General features: G+C 37.1%; 1 protein-coding gene across 8 annotated transcripts; it reads right to left on the reverse strand.

Annotated features, from left to right (window-relative positions):
- Positions 1-944: 944 nt before the first annotated feature.
- Positions 945-15,700, reverse strand: LOC145991271 (uncharacterized). Of its 8 annotated transcripts, none has more exons than XM_083127246.1 (7): positions 15,643-15,676; positions 14,284-14,338; positions 12,063-12,214; positions 8,643-8,709; positions 6,392-6,442; positions 5,560-5,619; positions 945-1,854 (listed from the first exon to the last, which is right to left on the reverse strand). In XM_083127246.1, exons 3-7 carry the CDS (start codon positions 12,102-12,104, stop codon positions 1,307-1,309), a joined length of 768 nt encoding a protein of 255 aa, XP_082983372.1. In that variant the 5' UTR covers positions 12,105-12,214; positions 14,284-14,338; positions 15,643-15,676; the 3' UTR covers positions 945-1,306. The 8 variants fall into 8 exon arrangements, with proteins under 8 accessions (XP_082983372.1, XP_082983374.1, XP_082983373.1 ...); XM_083127248.1 differs by having other exon boundaries at positions 14,294-14,338; positions 15,643-15,672; XM_083127247.1 differs by lacking the exon at positions 15,643-15,676 and adding an exon at positions 15,496-15,634 and having other exon boundaries at positions 14,294-14,338.
- Positions 15,701-16,887: the final 1,187 nt, after the last annotated feature.

Raw genomic sequence — 16,887 nt, forward strand, 5'->3', positions numbered from 1 at the left:
TCACGTGAGTTTTCTTACTGCAATTGGAGTTGTAAATCTCTGAAAAGTTCTCAGAAAAACAACAATCCGTTCCCTTTCTTCAAACGGGATGTAAAACTGATAGCGAGTAGAATGGAGTACTCCAAGCGTATTTCAGCTTTTGAAGAAATGTCCTTGTGTTGCTCAGTCAGACATTGTGTTTAAGCACGATATGTTGCTATGTACGTTACACGTTTGTTCTTTTCGACACATTTTAATAATTTCCTTTTCTTGCTCATTGTTACAGCAACTTTAAAGTTCATAACCAATATTGAATCTTTCAGTTTTTCACAATTGGGGGAAAAATGACAAGTAGCAAATTGCGTTCACTTTTTGGTTTCTAAGAATCCACAAGGCATTCATTTGCACATACAGGTACATAATTCTCATATGTATATACAGGGTGATTCCGAACAATAGGGACTCCCGACTGGTGGTGTCATCTTGAAACACATGTATCTCTGGATATGTGTCCACGTGGACATTTTTTGTTCCTTGTTCTGTCAGGAATCACCTCCTGAAGTTTGTCGCCATTGTTCCGAATTACCCTGTATGTATATGTACACACACACACACACACACTTTTGTGTGTATGTGCGTGTGTGTAAGTCGCTAGGTGAGTCGAACCGGGCGGTAGGCTCCCTTGGAAATTGAGGACTAAAAGTGGTAAACGTTGTAAGTGGCAAAAGCGAAAGTGTTGGTAAATCGCATCGTTCCGCACATCAGCCCGTAAGAACGTTCACACTAGTGACCTCTTTACACGCCCTTTGAACTACTTAGAGGGCTACCAGCCACATTTCACGTTATACAGCATGGCACATTTCACAGTTTAACGTGGAAAATGGTGTTTGAATTATTTTGGCACTTACAGCGTTTATCAATTTTAGTCTTCAATTATCACAATAACTTTTGAATTATAAAAAAAACTCAAAATAACTTTTTACTTTAATCGACAAGATAAATAATATTCAGTTAATTAGTATTTCAAGAGAATAGCCAAATGGAAAAATTATTTGCCTCGAAAAATTTAGTGCAAAATGCAAGAACCAAATTTATTTCAAAATTTCTCTTATACGTTTGCTCATAACACTTTAATTGAATTTCTCTACACAGAGGGAAATTTCCCTACATCAAACTATAACTTTGATATTAGCTTAGAATCATCGGTTTGCAAGTTCGTGATTATTTTGTCTACCCAGTAGCAAAATATTACAAAATCATTTCGATCTTCAAGCTATGGTTCTAAAACGTTCCAGCTAAATAAATCTTGACAGAAGCATAACACATTTCAGTCCAGAATTGAGGAATTTCTCAATGCTTCGGTCAGCACTTTAGATACGACATCTGTCACTACACTAAACGAACCTTTCTTCTTTCTCTTGAGTTTTCCAGCTTTTGGTTTGGTTGTTCCTGCTGATTGGCCGTTTGCTCCTGAGGCTCGTGATGTAACCGTGACTCTCACGGACGAGTTAGCAAGTTTCAGATCTGACCTGACAGAGTCCGACATTGGGTCGAAGTTCGAGTCAACCGAGTTGGAGAACGAGTTAAGGGAATTCGTGGGCGAGTTACCTGCACCCTTCGACGACTTCTTCGACACGTCTTCCTCGGTTTCGCTTTCTTCTTCGTCTTCCTCGAAGTCGTTCAGGGCTTTCTGGACCACATCGAGCACGGAGTTAACAATACGCTGCACTCCGTCGTCTTCTACGGCATCGTAATATATGCCGTTGTTGGTTTTCAGTTCACCTTCAGATTTTCTTGTCATATCGACTCTCTGTGAGTTCTTATCCCATGGAGTGATGTTTCTTCTGGGCTTGGCTCGAAATGTCGGATATTTGTCTGGAATTCGAAAAAGTAGTAATTAGATATATTATATTCATAACAAATTCTACACGATATGCTTGATCAAATGTTAACAATTTTCATTTATGTAATTATTCTAATTGCACTTGTTAGAATTACTGTTGATTTACGTATATATATACAGGGTGAACAGAAACTATAGGGACAAACTTCAGGAGGTGATTCCTGACAGGTAAAGGAACAAAAAAGTTCATATCAACATATGTCCGGAAATGGACGGTGAGCCTGCAATAAAGCAATTAGTACCGGTACACATTACATGGCATAACTTTCATTCATGTTACAACAGGTGTCCAAAGTAGCCTCCATGGGATGCAATGCAAACGTTCACACGTCGCATCATGGATTGACTCACTTGTTCGAATGTTCCAGCCTGTACCCGAATAGCGTCACAGGCCACACGGACACGCTCTGCAGGGGTCTGCACATCAGGAACTGGCTCAGCATACACAACACTTTTCAGATGGCCCCCCAAGGAAAAATCAAGGGGGTTAAACCGTCCGGTGATCGAGCGGGCCATGCCACAAGGCCTCCTCGTCCGATCCATCTTCTGGGGAAGATGTTGTTGAGGTGTTGAAGAAGAATAATGCGAAAATGGGCTGGCGCTCCATCAAGCATCTGCCACATTACCTGTCGTATTGCCAAAGGCACATTCTGAAGCAAAAGAGGCAGAGTGTTCTGCAGGAATTCCAGATACGTCTGTCCGTTAAGGCGTTGTGTAAGAAAAAATGATCCAAGTAGGTATTCGCCAATAATCCCTGCAAAAACATTGATGCTGAACCGTTGCTGAAGAGACTATTCAACCATTCCTCGAGGATTGGCTGTAGCCCACGGATGACGATTGTGTAGATTGACGATGCCATCTCTACCAAAGGTCGCTTCATCGGTGAAGAGGACTGACGACAGAAAACCCAATATGGTGGTGGCCTATTGCAAAAACCAGCGATAATACCGTTCCCTTTTAGGAAAATCCGCTGGTGATAATCCCTGCACACGTTGCAGGTGATAGGGATAGTAGCGGTTTTCATGCAGGATACACAACACCGTTGCTTGGCTTACACCATGCTAGCGGGCCACTTGTCTGGAGCTTGTACTGGGGTTGTTCTCAATATCGTGTAGCACATGTTCCTCCAGACGCACATGCCGCGGCCGCCCTCCATGTTCGCCTGTATGAAAGGCCCCAGTGGTGCTGTCTGTCCGAGTACGTGGCTCGATAAATCCGTGCTGCCTCTCGACCGTTTCCATCTACTTGACCGTTTACAAAAACCATCTCGGGTTGTTCCTGGTATGAGCAATGGACCATGGTGCTTCGACGTAACTCTAATCACACAATCTACAACACAAAAAAGCACACTGTGAGTGTTGTTATGAGAAAATGATGTTCTTTAGTGCCATGTACCTTGGCAAATATGCTTTTCAGGACATATGTTGATATGAACTTTTTTGTTCCTTTTCCTGTCAGGAATCATTTTCTGAAGTTTGTCCCTATAGTTTCTGTTCACCCTGTATACAGGGTGACTGGTAATTAGATGTATTCCCTGAAAGAGGTTAAAGTAGAGACAATTTGCAATAAATTTGACCATATGATACCCCGTCCGAAAATTAGTAGTTTTCGAGATAATCGAATTTCAATTGTTTTTTTTAAAAATGACAATTTTCCACATAAAAAGATGAATTGAGAAAAAACTGCTCATTGTATGGAACTTATTTCAGCGTTTTCTGATAGCTAACAAATAAGTGGTTCGTCGAAAAAAAAGTTTTTCCCAAATAACAATCACATGTAAGTAACCGGTGGGTCTAAACTTACAAGTGATGATAAAAAATTGCACTCTTAGTTTACTTGGCAACGTATTAATAACAAAAATGGTATGACACGAAGCGTACAAATTACTTAAATTACTTCCTTGTGACATCTGCTATCCAACAAGGTACAAATGTTGCTGACATTTACATTTGTGTACAAGAAATAATACTTCATTCACCTTCATGTGAATGGAATCAATGAACAATACAATTAAAGAACATTATATGTCTTGCTCAAAGTGGGCACCTCCGTTACGAATGGGGGCACGCAGGTTTTTAAGGACATTTTGTCTCTTAACTCGTGATGTGATGGTGTCCTTGATGTGTTGACCAGCTGTTAACATCATCTCCCTGAGCTCTTCTTACGAGTTTACCGGTGTCTTGTCATGTGGCTTCAAATGTAAAAGTCGCAAGGCTTCAAATCGCTCGGGAGATCGAGCTGGGCAGTCATCATGCTGATAAATCATGTCACATCTTGTAGCTAGAGGCACATCCTCCAACCACATTGCCATCCCGTTCCTCAAGAAATGTTCATAAGTGATGCCTTTTAAGATTTGGGGCAGGAAAATGGCTGGATCAAATGATTGTTGATTACACCCATCCATACTTCTGCCTGGGCGTGCGACTGTGGCTGGATGAAAATTACCCAAAGAAATGGATTGGCCGAGGTGGCTCGATTCCCTGGCCGGCTCGATCCCCCGATTTGAAGCCTTGCGACTTTTACATTTGAAGCCACATGACAAGACACCGGTAAACTCGTAAGAAGAGCTCAGGGAGATGATCTTAACTGCTGGTCAACACATCAACGACACCATCACATCACGAGTTAAGAGACAAAATGTCCTTAAAAACCTGCGTGCACGCATTCGTAATGGAGGTGCCCACTTTGAGCAAGACATATAATGTTCTTTAATTGTATTGTTCATTGATTCCATTCACATGAAGATGAATGAAGTATTATTTCTTGTACACAATTGTAAATGTCAGCAACATTTGTACCTTGTTGGATAGCAGATGTCACAAGGAAGTAATTTAAGTAATTTGTACGCTTCGTGTCATACCATTTTTGTTATTAATACGTTGCCAAGTAAACTAAGAGTGCAATTTTTTATCATCACTTGTAAGTTTAGACCCACCGGTTACTTACATGTGATTGTTATTTGGGAAAAACTTTTTTTTTCGACGAACCACTTATTTGTTAGCTATCAGAAAACGCTGAAATAAGTTCCATACAATGAGCAGTTTTTTCTCAATTCATCTTTTTATGTGGAAAATTGTCATTTTTTAAAAAAACAATTGAAATTCGATTATCTCGAAAACTACTAATTTTCGGACGGGGTATCATATGGTCAAATTTATTGCAAATTGTCTCTACTTTAACCCCTTTCAGGGAATACATCTAATTACCTGTATATATATATATATATGTACGTGTATATGGAAACATAGAATTGTTACAAATTTGGAGAAAGTGCTGAAAATAAGAGTAAGAAAAAATAAATATTTGTCCCATATTATACACACAATATAGTATGTTACATTAACTTCATATTGCAAATTTTAGAGAAACAGTATTTTCTCCATCTGTTGAAATTTTCTTTGTGAGTGTCCATTCATCAATTTCATTACATCATCATTCCTCCTAATCGCCGCGAGTAGCCAAAAGTGACATTAAAACGATGCAAAATAACCAAATCCAATCAACCAACCAATCAATCATGGTTTTAATTCTTGAACCCCACATTGCCGAAAACATAATAAAGGAACTTTGTGATGGACAATTTGCCGTTGGTGTACACAGATGAAGAAACAAGGCTAGAGTTTACATTTTCATAATGTTCTTCAAACAACGCTTTTTTACTCTTAAAAATCACTTACTTGTAGTAAATTTGTCTTGAAGTGGCATTTTGCCTCTTTGAGAAATTGGTGCCCATTGGACTGTAAAAGAAGAAAAGTACATCAAACTGTATACACACACGTCAAACCGTTAATGAATTTTAGTGTAAAGTTTTTGTATTATTTTAATTCTAACTTTTGGTTAGCTATTGGTTGATGCATTAAGCAGTTAAGACTTCAAGCACAGAGACGACAAAACCAGAAATATGGGGAACAAGGAATAGAATATATAAATTTAGTGGATTTAAATACTACTGTCGTTTATATATTTATTATTTTTTGTGATAATAATAGAAAGCATACTTTCTTCTGATTTTGTTAAGTGATTTGAGCCAGGGTGGAATAAATGAAAATTGAGAGCTCGTCCTGGATAATCCGAATGCTGTCATATATATCTTGATTTCTTGAGGAATAATAACATTTTTTATTTTAAAAGCAATATACTTTTAACGGTTTTATGCAATTAACTTCTCACAAATCTTAATTGGCACTATAGAAATAGTGCTTTCTTTAAGTTTCTGGGCACCTCCACCAACTTACGTCACACGAATATTTCCAAATACAAAACAATGTATCCAATGGACTCGCCTGTATGTAGTCCATTTGTACTTGAGCTATTGATTAAAATATGCAATGGTTATTGTTTTCGGTAAATTATTTACATTATTATACATTATTTACGAACATTTTGCTATCTTTCTTTAGAAATTATTTATTACGGAATGTCAGAGTTTCTTTATTATTAAAAATATAAAGGAATAAAAATTGGAGTTATACAGATTAAAATAGTATACGTTTTTTGTTACATACAGACCTGGAGGATGATTGTTTTTGTTTCTAGTAACATTATCGTGACCAACATTTCCTGAAAGAACAATAAATGATTATGCTGAATTCCTTACGAAGAAATAATGATGCAAGGAGTGTTAGAATGAAACATAATATGAACGGTGGTAACTTCTAGAGGTTTTTTCCCCCCATATTTAGATACATTTTAATGTTGTGAGAACTAATAGAATTCATATCAAATTGTCATTACAATAACAACAAGAAACTTTACTGAACTAAACCCCGTGACGTACGTAATAGACCTCCGAGGACGAAGGCCATCAAAGCGGTATTTCGTTGGGTTACGCGTGGACAGTGCAACGAATCCCATCGTCGCTGTTATCTGGGTTCCAACATCCGTATCACGATATTCTTTCTGGAAGTGTAATTACCCACGATCCTGCGTAAACACAGAAATTGTGGGGAATCGAACCACGAACCTTTGACACCAAAGGCGACAGTAATAATAGTTTGGCTATACACCATACTACACGTATTTAAAGTGTTTTTATTGATAACTGTAGACCATTTCTATTTTTAGAGAAATCAGTATTGTGTAAGTATAGCTTAGTTCCAAACAATAAATTCTAAAAAAAATAATTGGCATGCCTGTAGCACAGTTGTTAATTTCACATCTTCAACTTAAGTTACTCTATTGAAAAATTATTGATGAATAATTTAGTTTAGTCGTTTAGAGATGAGCATTTATGCTTCCAAAAATCGTATAACATTTTTTTGTAGCAGACAGTATTTTATGCGGAAACATTTTATGTAGTATTCAGGTTACCATTTGCAATTGCGAAGAATGTCGAAAACATTATAAATAATATATACAGCACGAATGGCATTACAAGTTACCCTCTTTTTCATTTAAAAACAAATAAATTCGAACAGGGGGAGATATACTTTAAGATGGAAAACAATCATTTAATTAATTAGATGGCGTGTACGTTAACTGGAACTAAACACATTAAAAAATAACCAAGTATCACCATATCCGTCAGTAAATCAGTGGCAGATTTTTATAATTTCAACCATAAATATATTGCATGCGCTATCAAGTATGTATTCTAAGAAGTTACATTGATTTATATTGATTTGTATGTAAAACTGTTCGTAGGAAACGCCCCCCCCCCCAACCCCAGTTGAATAATTATTGGCTTTCAAAAATGTGAAGTGATACAATGTTTTCATCACACTAGGACACCATTACATCCAAGGGGAGCAAGGAGGGGGGCGGAAAATGAAAGTCGACCAAAAATTACATATTTCGCATATAGAACGTAATTTCAGTCACAGTAATATGTGTTAACTGAAGTTATGTTCTTTGACGGTTATTACGGGAGAAAATTTTCCTCGTTTGCCCCCCTTCCCGCTCTTGAAGAAATACCTTGCTTGACCCTCCCTGGAAAGAATGCTACAGACGTCCATGATTTCATCTGCACTTTTGACGTAAAGCTCGGTTTTGATTGGTGATGCTACGGAAGAAAATTAACGAGCGTATCTATCAAATATGCTTTGTCATCGAACTACTGCAAGATTTTTCCACTTTACACGATTTTTCTGGCTTCTCACAGTGCTATAGCTACTTAAATGTAGATACGGTGCATTATAAATTGTATTGCCAGGTCTGTTTGGTTGCTAATACGGCTCCCTATTTGAGGAAACTTGTGTCTTAAAATAAATTAACCCCTTAAGCGGGGAGCCCGAGTTGTGCTCGGGCATTTGAATTTGGCGGCTTTTTGTGCATTTCAGATCCAGTCAATATTCCCGTAGCGGGGAATTGTTTTCTTTAAATGGATATACAGTAGTACATACATAGATACATTTCGTTTTGTACAGTCTTGTACAGTTTGCTTGAATGTTTGTGTGTTCATTCACCTTTCTCTCATTTACAAGACATGTAATGTTATAATGTTATAATGTTGTCCGGAGCCATGTGGCCTCTTGTACAGGGGCGGACTGGGGCTCGCTGAACTAAAGTCTAAGATTTAGATTAAATTATGCGTGCAGTAGTTTCAATTCAAATTTAGGTTTAAGTTACACACACACACAAACACTCTCTCTCTCTCTCTCCCCTTGACAATGTAGTTGGACAATAACCCACTTGCAACTCAATGTATAAAATCCAAACACCCACTTAAGGGATATATTTAAATTAGATTTTAATAACCAATTCTTAAAGTTAATATAAGATGTCGGGAAAACACACTCTTCCAAAAATTAAAATAACTTACTTGGTACCCTGTGTTTGATGTCGTATGGATGATACTTTATTCTCGTCCCGGTGATATAAGGATTTGTCTGTAAAGAAAGCACATCGATATTGGCCCATTCAGCAATGTTTAAGTTTTCAAAAATTAGTTTACGTACATTTTACCTAATTTAAAACCTTGCCACCAAGTCGACTAATATTCGTCCTAAAAAATAGGAGGAATAATACATAAGAAAGTCATGTATATTTTTAAAAGGTTGATATAGTCAGACAGGCTTAGTTTGAATAAATCATATAACTCCTATTGACAATGGGTGTTTTATTTATAACTAGCTCATTGCCCGGCGTTGCCAGGGTATTTATTTATCCCAATCTTCTATTAGACAGGAAAATAATGAATTCTAACTATAGTGTAAAATGAACTTGGGGTTGAACGGTATTGGGATTGTCACTATTCATCTTAGCGACCCCGAAAACTATGGATTCCACACTAATATCGGTCGCTTTACATGTCTCCCGCTTCCCATTCCCAACCCTAGGGGTGCCAATGTAACTAATTTTATTTACAGGTAAATGTCATCGTGAATGTCACCAATTAGCTTAGCGACTCCGAAAAGTATGGATTCAACACTCATGTAGGTCATTTTTTTATATTCTATTTTTGACATTTTATTTTTCACCCCCTCTCAGCTTTCATACCGATAGGTGATGTACTTAGAGTTGAACGGCATTGGGAGTGTCACTATTCATCTTAGCGACCCCGAAAACTATGGATTCCACACTAATATCGATCGATTTTGATTATTTTTACATGTAACCCCCTTTTCACCCCACCCCTAAGGGTGCCAGGGGTGTCTTACCTACACAGTGTTTCTTTTCAGAATGTAAATCAAATATGTACCAAGTTTGGTCATCGTGAATGTCACCAATTGATATATGGGATAAAGTCATTATCTCATGCTGTCCCTAGACAGTCAGTAGAATCCCCCCACTGGAAATTTCTTAAATACCATTGTGACGTTCCTTTCTGGTGTTCGCCACTGGATCACGGATTACTACGTCACGGTAGCTACCCAATCTCCCTGTGCGGCGGAGTTATGAGACTCACCTTAATGTATACTACACTTGGTTCTCAGGACGAAACGATTTGAACAAAAAATTAGTTTCTTACTATTTTACAAATTTAATAAAACATTTTACCTTTAAACAATCACTGCAAATTAATAACAATATTCACCAACACAATCACTTTTGAATTAAGTTGCTGCTTTTCCTTTAAAACAGCGTTTTTCACAAAATAGACGTCATCTTCCGCAACTCAACGTATTTCTTTTCTCTTTTTGCACTGTTGTCCTCGCAACCGAATCAATAAAATATTGGACAGTTCTACACATCTTCACAAACCGGAAATGACTTCCGCTTCCGATATTGCGAGTAACAAATGTACAGCAAAAATTACAAATTTAAGCCAATATCAAAATATCAAACAACAGTATTGAAACTAACAAATAAATCAAATGTGAAATTAACAGAAAACAAATAAAATATTTCATATGGTCAAAATAAACAAAGCGTATCACCATACTGAGGAGCCTACATATGCCTATCTTAAGCCCCTATCACACGAAACTGGATTCCTAGTAGGAATGCCCTAGTTGGGGCTGAACTTACTTTCTAGGTAGAAATCATGGCCGCCTGGCTGACTGCTTGACTGTTTTTGAGGAATAGGACATGTTCTAATTGCTACTTGCTTTCCTCGACTGGATTCTATGGAACAGCTAATCAGAGCGAAGTTTCGACATGTGAAGATAATCTGTGAGTGTGCAAAGAAGCGTTTTTATCTGTGGTTTCCGAGTGTTACTCTAGCAATGTATAACGTATACAGCATGAAAGGCGCGTTGAGTTACACCATCTATGCTGAGTCCACGGTGTTTACATTTGAAACAACTAAAATATTATTCCATACGTGTACAGTAAACGTTGTAAAGTATGTATTTAAGCGGCGCCATTGTTTTGTATCTAATAACATTTTACACGAAACGTTATTCCTCTCGGTTGAATAGTTATCGGCTTTTAAAAATGTGAAGTGATACATTGTTTACATCTCACGCTGCCGCCATTACAACTTTACCCGTGACCTCTAAATGGGAAGAAAAGTCTATCGACAAGTACGCTGATAAGTATCGTCCGAGGCGAAAACTAGCAAATGGGTAGCCAGTCCAGCGCCTACTAGGGCATACCTACTGGATATCCAGTTCCGTATGATGCGGGCTTTACCTCCTGTTTTGTCAGAGTTCGCATGCGATACAGCCATCTATATTTTCTGGAGTGAGCGAAATTATGTCATCACCACATTTTCGTAGCAACATAGTGGTAACCCACAAGGCAAGATGGCGGCCGTGCTGGGGAAGCATGCACGTCCATGGGAGCAATTAGAAAGTGAACTTGTCGGAGATATAAGTGATTTGAAGATAGTGATTCATCGTACAATTAATTAAGCAGTGGAAGTTCCTCAGATAGTTATGAAAGAATAAGTAATTGTTTTTTTCGTTTTCATTCATTGTATTGCGTACCATTATGTTGCACGGGAAGAAAGGTTTTGTGTTGAATACCATTATCTTACACCTAAATTCCCTGAAAACTGTTTCGGTGTTGCCATTAGAGACTGCTCCCATGACCTCGGTTGATAAAGTTACTGCTACATCAGATCTCAAGTATACTTTTCAAGGGAAATCACCTGAAAAACGGCAAAGGAAATGGAAATGCAGCCAGTGGGTGAGGTACCAACGCGAAACAATGAGCACGAATACATATGAACTGCAAAGAAAAAGGTGCAAACAGCTGCTCCTGGTGAAGACTGTATGTGCCCTAAACAATGTTTCAAAGAACTGCCCTCTACTCAATGAGAAATGATGTTTACGGAGTTTTGGGGACTTGTCAATTTTGACTTTCAATATTCATATCTTTGCTCCTGTATGAGACTGATTTACACTAATTCCTTAAATTGCAAGATAAAACATTTGTGTTATATTAAGCACTTTTTGAAATAAAATCTAAATTATTCATTTGTGTGTTCTGAATTTCACCTTATCATGCATAATTATTCCATTAAAAGTTGCAAAACAAAGGTAAACGTCAGTTGGGTGCAATACAATGGTATGCCACATCAATTTTTTGCCACAACTTGTCTCCAAAATTATTTTATTGTGAAAACACTTTGTTACTGTAATACACAGATTATGCGTTATGTGATCATTGAAGGTCTATTTTACATCTAAATCATAGTTTCAAGCCATTTAAAAGATATCTATGAAATTAATGAATTTCCCAAATATTCAATCGCCTATCTCTCAAAAGTACCTTCTCGTGGGTTCTCATTTTCTTGCCCCGAGGGGAAGAATTTTCTTCTACTTAGTGCAAATTTGTTAACAATTCCACCCACCTGACTGATGGCAACAACGAATATATATAGCAGAATCTTCATCCTCGATCATTCCTGGAAGCTTCCAATGAACAGATCATACTCCACGTCCTATTCCTGTTTACGTCTCGTTGAGTTCTTGATTTACACGGCATAATGAAGAATTACACCAACTGTGAACAACGACAGATCATCAGGAGGGAGTAACTGTAACATTTCATCATTCTTCAGCGATTTTCTCAGAAAAAGTAAGATTCTTCACAAACTAAAACCATGGACGAAAATGGTAATATATCCAAACCAATCTGTGGACAAACATTTTTACTGTTTGGAACAGATAACAGAAACAGTGTTATTGCTTTAGAATAAAGGAAAGTATTTTTAATGTTTCTACGAAATGAAATTTAATTTCCAACTGCATTTACAGCAATAAACATTACGCAATAAAATAACGTTAACAAAACTTTCTTTTATGCAGACGTCCTTGAAATAAATTCAATAAAGAACGTTCTTTTATTTATAGTTTATTTTACGGGGCAGTACATCTTTTCTCATGTTTTTATATTACTCTCTTCTTTTGTTCTGAAAGGAAAATTGTATATAGGTTTTACTTCAGAAGGTTATTTTAGGAACTAAATTCAATGATATGGTTGTTAATACGTTCAAAATTGAAACTAAGGCATTATTTGTACACACTGGAGCTAATTTATTGAGCAATAATATTTTTAAAAGATCGTAGTGTAATTTCTTAGTCACATATCAACGTTTGTTGCACATTCATTTCAGAAACATTCTTTCCCGGTGACATGGTATTGTTGGATCGCTAATGACGCACCTAGTTAAAATGAACGAAACCAAGTTCGAAAAGGGAGATAGGCAGAAACATGCTAGACAACAAAACCAACTGAAACAGAAATGGATAATGCAATTCCTCTACAAGATGTCGGCCCAGCAGATCCTTAATACGAGGGTCCTTCGGAAAGTGATACCCACTTTTTTTTCTTACAAAGGAAAGTTGTGAAGAGAATTAGTTTTTATTTTACTGACCTGACCTGTTACAGAATACTTTTGGTCATTTTTCTACATAGTCACCACCATAATTCATGAATTTTATCATACCGTACGACGAGATTTTCCATGCCTTCGTTGTAGTAGTCTGCCACCAGTCCAATGAACCAGTTTTTGACAGCTTCCCGGAGCTTCGCACAGTTACTCATAGAAGCCTCCTCGATGGTGTAATGGTAACGTCGTCGCCTTGTAATCAAGGATCCCGTGTTCGATACCCAGTGGTGTATCGAACCCAGAAGACACGTAGTGGTTCAGATCCCACTTTAAACTGTTGGACCACTTCCTTTTAGCCTTAAAACTTCGATTTGAAAGGAATAGTCAAGCTATATCATTAGCAAAAGAATAAACACGGGAGAGGTGAGAATATAATGGTGTAATATAGAGAAAATAGAAAATGGTGAATATTATTTAATTATTTTACCGACATCTTATGCTATTAAGAAACTCAGAAAATTAAATCAAGTGAAATATAGATTATAACATGCACAGGCTATACCTTGACAAGATGAAAGTTACTGAAGTCAACAATTGACTGACATATCCATCCAATCTCAACTCTTGAATATGATTCTTGTCTGGTTGATGTTAGAATTCTCTTCAATATTACGTTATACAATTCGCATTCCTAAAAGCTTCTCCTAGTCATAATATGTTTTATGAACCAATTTTTAAAATATTTATTATGTGTCGATAATGTTAAAGGAACAGCCATCTAATAACATTCAAAGGATATGAACAATAAATTTACACAGATGAAATAGCACACACAACGTTCATGCGAAAAATGTGCAGCTGTGTATACATGCAAGGTGCAACTATTACCTCTTTATACAATAAACTCAACATGACTCTACATACTAATTAAAGTAATGTTATAAATTGTGTTATGGTGTGTAAAGAACGTAAACGACTTTAGATTTAAAAGAATAAAAGAGGCTCTAGGTAGGGGCAGCAAATCAATCACCTACAGGGAGAGAACATACGATATATTTACAGTTCAGTTATATTCGAGTGACAAAATCCAAAGAGACGAGATGTTATGGAACAGTTCAAAAGTTTATCAAAATTGAAATATTTAAGCAAATACAAACATGAACACTTATTCCCTAAATACGAGTATTTCAATATGTAGGCACGGAAAATTTATCCTTATTGATAAGCATGTAAAACTTACTACAACTTACACCTCGCGATGAAAAACAACCTTTCGTCACATGTGGCTTCTCTTCCTATAAGAAAAATCAATTAGGTATGGGTTTTCTGTATTGTGTTTAATAACAATAGAAATTACAGTATCTTCTGACTCTATTGCCGTGATATGTAATGCAATTTATACGCTTAAAATGTGAACATACTCCAGCATCTTACGTAAGAATAAAAAATGATTGGATTAAAAAATGGCAACTGTGACAAGAGTAATAGTTTCGATTCGCTCAGCGCATATCTCTGTTGTTTCATTACGCATGCGCAGGAGCAGATTTCTTCTTTCTGTCTGCCAAAACCGGTTTTTTCTGTCAAACACTGAAGTGCTGTCATCGAATTATCAACCGAAAGAGATAGAAGGGAGAGTCATGTATGCTACCGCTGCTTGTCAAAATGTTTTGCGTTTTTCAACACAATTATTGGGTGCTGATTGTTTATATCATCACGAAGCGAAAAAACGTACACAGCGAATACAGAGGCATAATATTTAACGTTGTTGAAGGTTTTAACACTATGGGGAAGTTAGTTATACATAAACAACTTACACGGGGACACTCAGGCACAAGTGAAGTGGAACATTCGTGTTCGGTGACTGCGAGAGGATAAAACAAGTGACTGTCTACTTTAGTTCGCGAGCTGACCGCCGTCTTTCTTATCTTGTACAGTGGGATCCATGAGTATTACCGTGCGAATTGTCCATCAGCATGTTCGTGCACTTCATTTGATGCAATAAGAGCTTCAGGAATTAAAAGAAAACTCAAAACAAGCTGTTGACAACGTCTGCACCAGCATACATAAGAATCCATCGCTTAAAAACACATAAGATGTAAGAGAAAACTTAATGAAAATAGTCATGGACAATTTGCACGGTAATACTCATGATCCCACTGTACGAATGTAACAATTCTGTTGACAAGATAAAGAAATAACTTACGGTGTAAGGATTCTAACCATAATAAATTTGTTGTAAATCTATGCCTTTAAAAAACAACGCCTAACGTAAGTAACTTTCTGAATATTCTAACATTTTGCTTGACTATGTACTTTTTTCATTAACCTTGTTCAAACATGACAATAAACCATGATCTTAAAACGCATCCAAACAGTTGTGAGGAAATTCAATAAAGTCACCACAAAGCACAAACAACGACTTATATATGCATGTTCAAGGCTCTAGACTTACCTTTGTGAACAACGCTGCCTTATCTACTGACGTGACAAGCACAGACAACCTACCATTTAAACATTGTTTAAACTACAAATAAAAATTAGCTTAAAATACACTTATTCGGAACTGGGATAAGAGTTAGTAGTATGTGCAATTGATTACCTTAGATTGTATCTGTCTAAAGCATCGTACAACAAATAATCAATTATCTTGTTATTCATTTTTGTAAGACTTGCAAAATGAAACACAAAGAGTTTATTGTTATTTTGCGAATCATTAATTGTGTAACAATAAACAACTCTATCTTATCGGCTTATCTGAGAATATATTGTGGTCGTAACATGTATGTTCTGAATCATAAACTCTGTAGCAAAGACGGTAGCATATGAAATTATGAGAAGGGCGATACATTTCTCAACAGTAGTCATAGCCAACAAGCTAAGAGTTGCATGAACGTATTGTAACCATTAACTACAAATATACATCTCAAACTGCGTATATACTTGACATGCAATGTTTAGCGATAAGAAGCGGCCTTGAATAGCGTGAGTGAGTCACTTTGAACGCGAGCAAGCTAAGCTACCAAGGTTGTCTGCCTTTGAAAACCAAGTCATTTTTTTTCACCGTTTCCGAACGCGATTGCTATTATAGAAGTACCGTGCGTCCATTTCGATCTGCAGCCGAGAGATCGGGAGAAGCGTGGCGGGCGGCGCTGACGGAGAAGCCGACATTTGCGGCCTGTAATGCCCGCTTATTTTTATAGACATATGCTGACATTTATATAAATATTGCAAAACGATCACTAACCTGTGTTATAACACGCAAAAGTTCTTCTGTAATTCATCCAAGTTCTGCTCTTATATACACAAATAAATACGCTATAGAAACGATGTTAAGAGCCACAGATAAAAAAGCATTTTAATCATGGTTTTGATCAATAACGTCCTGCTTAAGTTTATATCCTTGAAAGAGTTTTGTGGCGATGAGAATCGTTTGAGGTTTCGAATGTGCAACACTGTATCAGTATTACACTGCAGAAACCAATAAAAGTGAATGGTTTTCGTGAGCTTCCTCGCAATCCGAAATATCCGAGCTCGAGTTTTTTGTTCCTTCGCGACTAGATGAAGACAGAGTTGTAAATATAGTGGCGAGCAATGTAAACCAAGAGCGTGTTAATTTCGTACTGTGCGCAAGAGTGTTATTCTTGGTTACTTGCAGTTACTTGTTTGTGTTATTGTAGTGTGTATGTGTAACGTGTCAGTGAGACGATTGGAATGCCAGCCGCAAGATTCACGTTAGAACAAAGATTTTTTATGTATGACACGTACCTACGTGAAAACAAACTCTTGTAGAGACGTGTGTAGGTAATTTGTACAGAAATTCCCATGCGTTTCAACTCCACACAGA

The sequence above is a fragment of the Lepisma saccharinum genome, chromosome 8, assembly GCF_977018435.1.
Source record: "Lepisma saccharinum chromosome 8, izLepSacc3.1, whole genome shotgun sequence".
Lineage (NCBI taxonomy): Eukaryota > Metazoa > Arthropoda > Insecta > Zygentoma > Lepismatidae > Lepisma > Lepisma saccharinum.

Excerpts from the sequence above, each read along its gene's own strand:
- LOC145991271 (XM_083127251.1), bottom strand. The coding sequence starts at position 12,104 with ATGAAGATTCTGCTATATATATTCGTTGTTGCCATCAGTCAG. Across the intron at positions 8,710-12,062 it reads TCGTTGTTGCCATCAGTCAG|ACAAATCCTTATATCACCGG; the intron begins GTGGGTGGAATT and ends CTTTCTTTACAG. Across the intron at positions 5,620-6,391 it reads CAAAAACAATCATCCTCCAG|TCCAATGGGCACCAATTTCT; the intron begins GTCTGTATGTAA and ends CTTCTTTTACAG.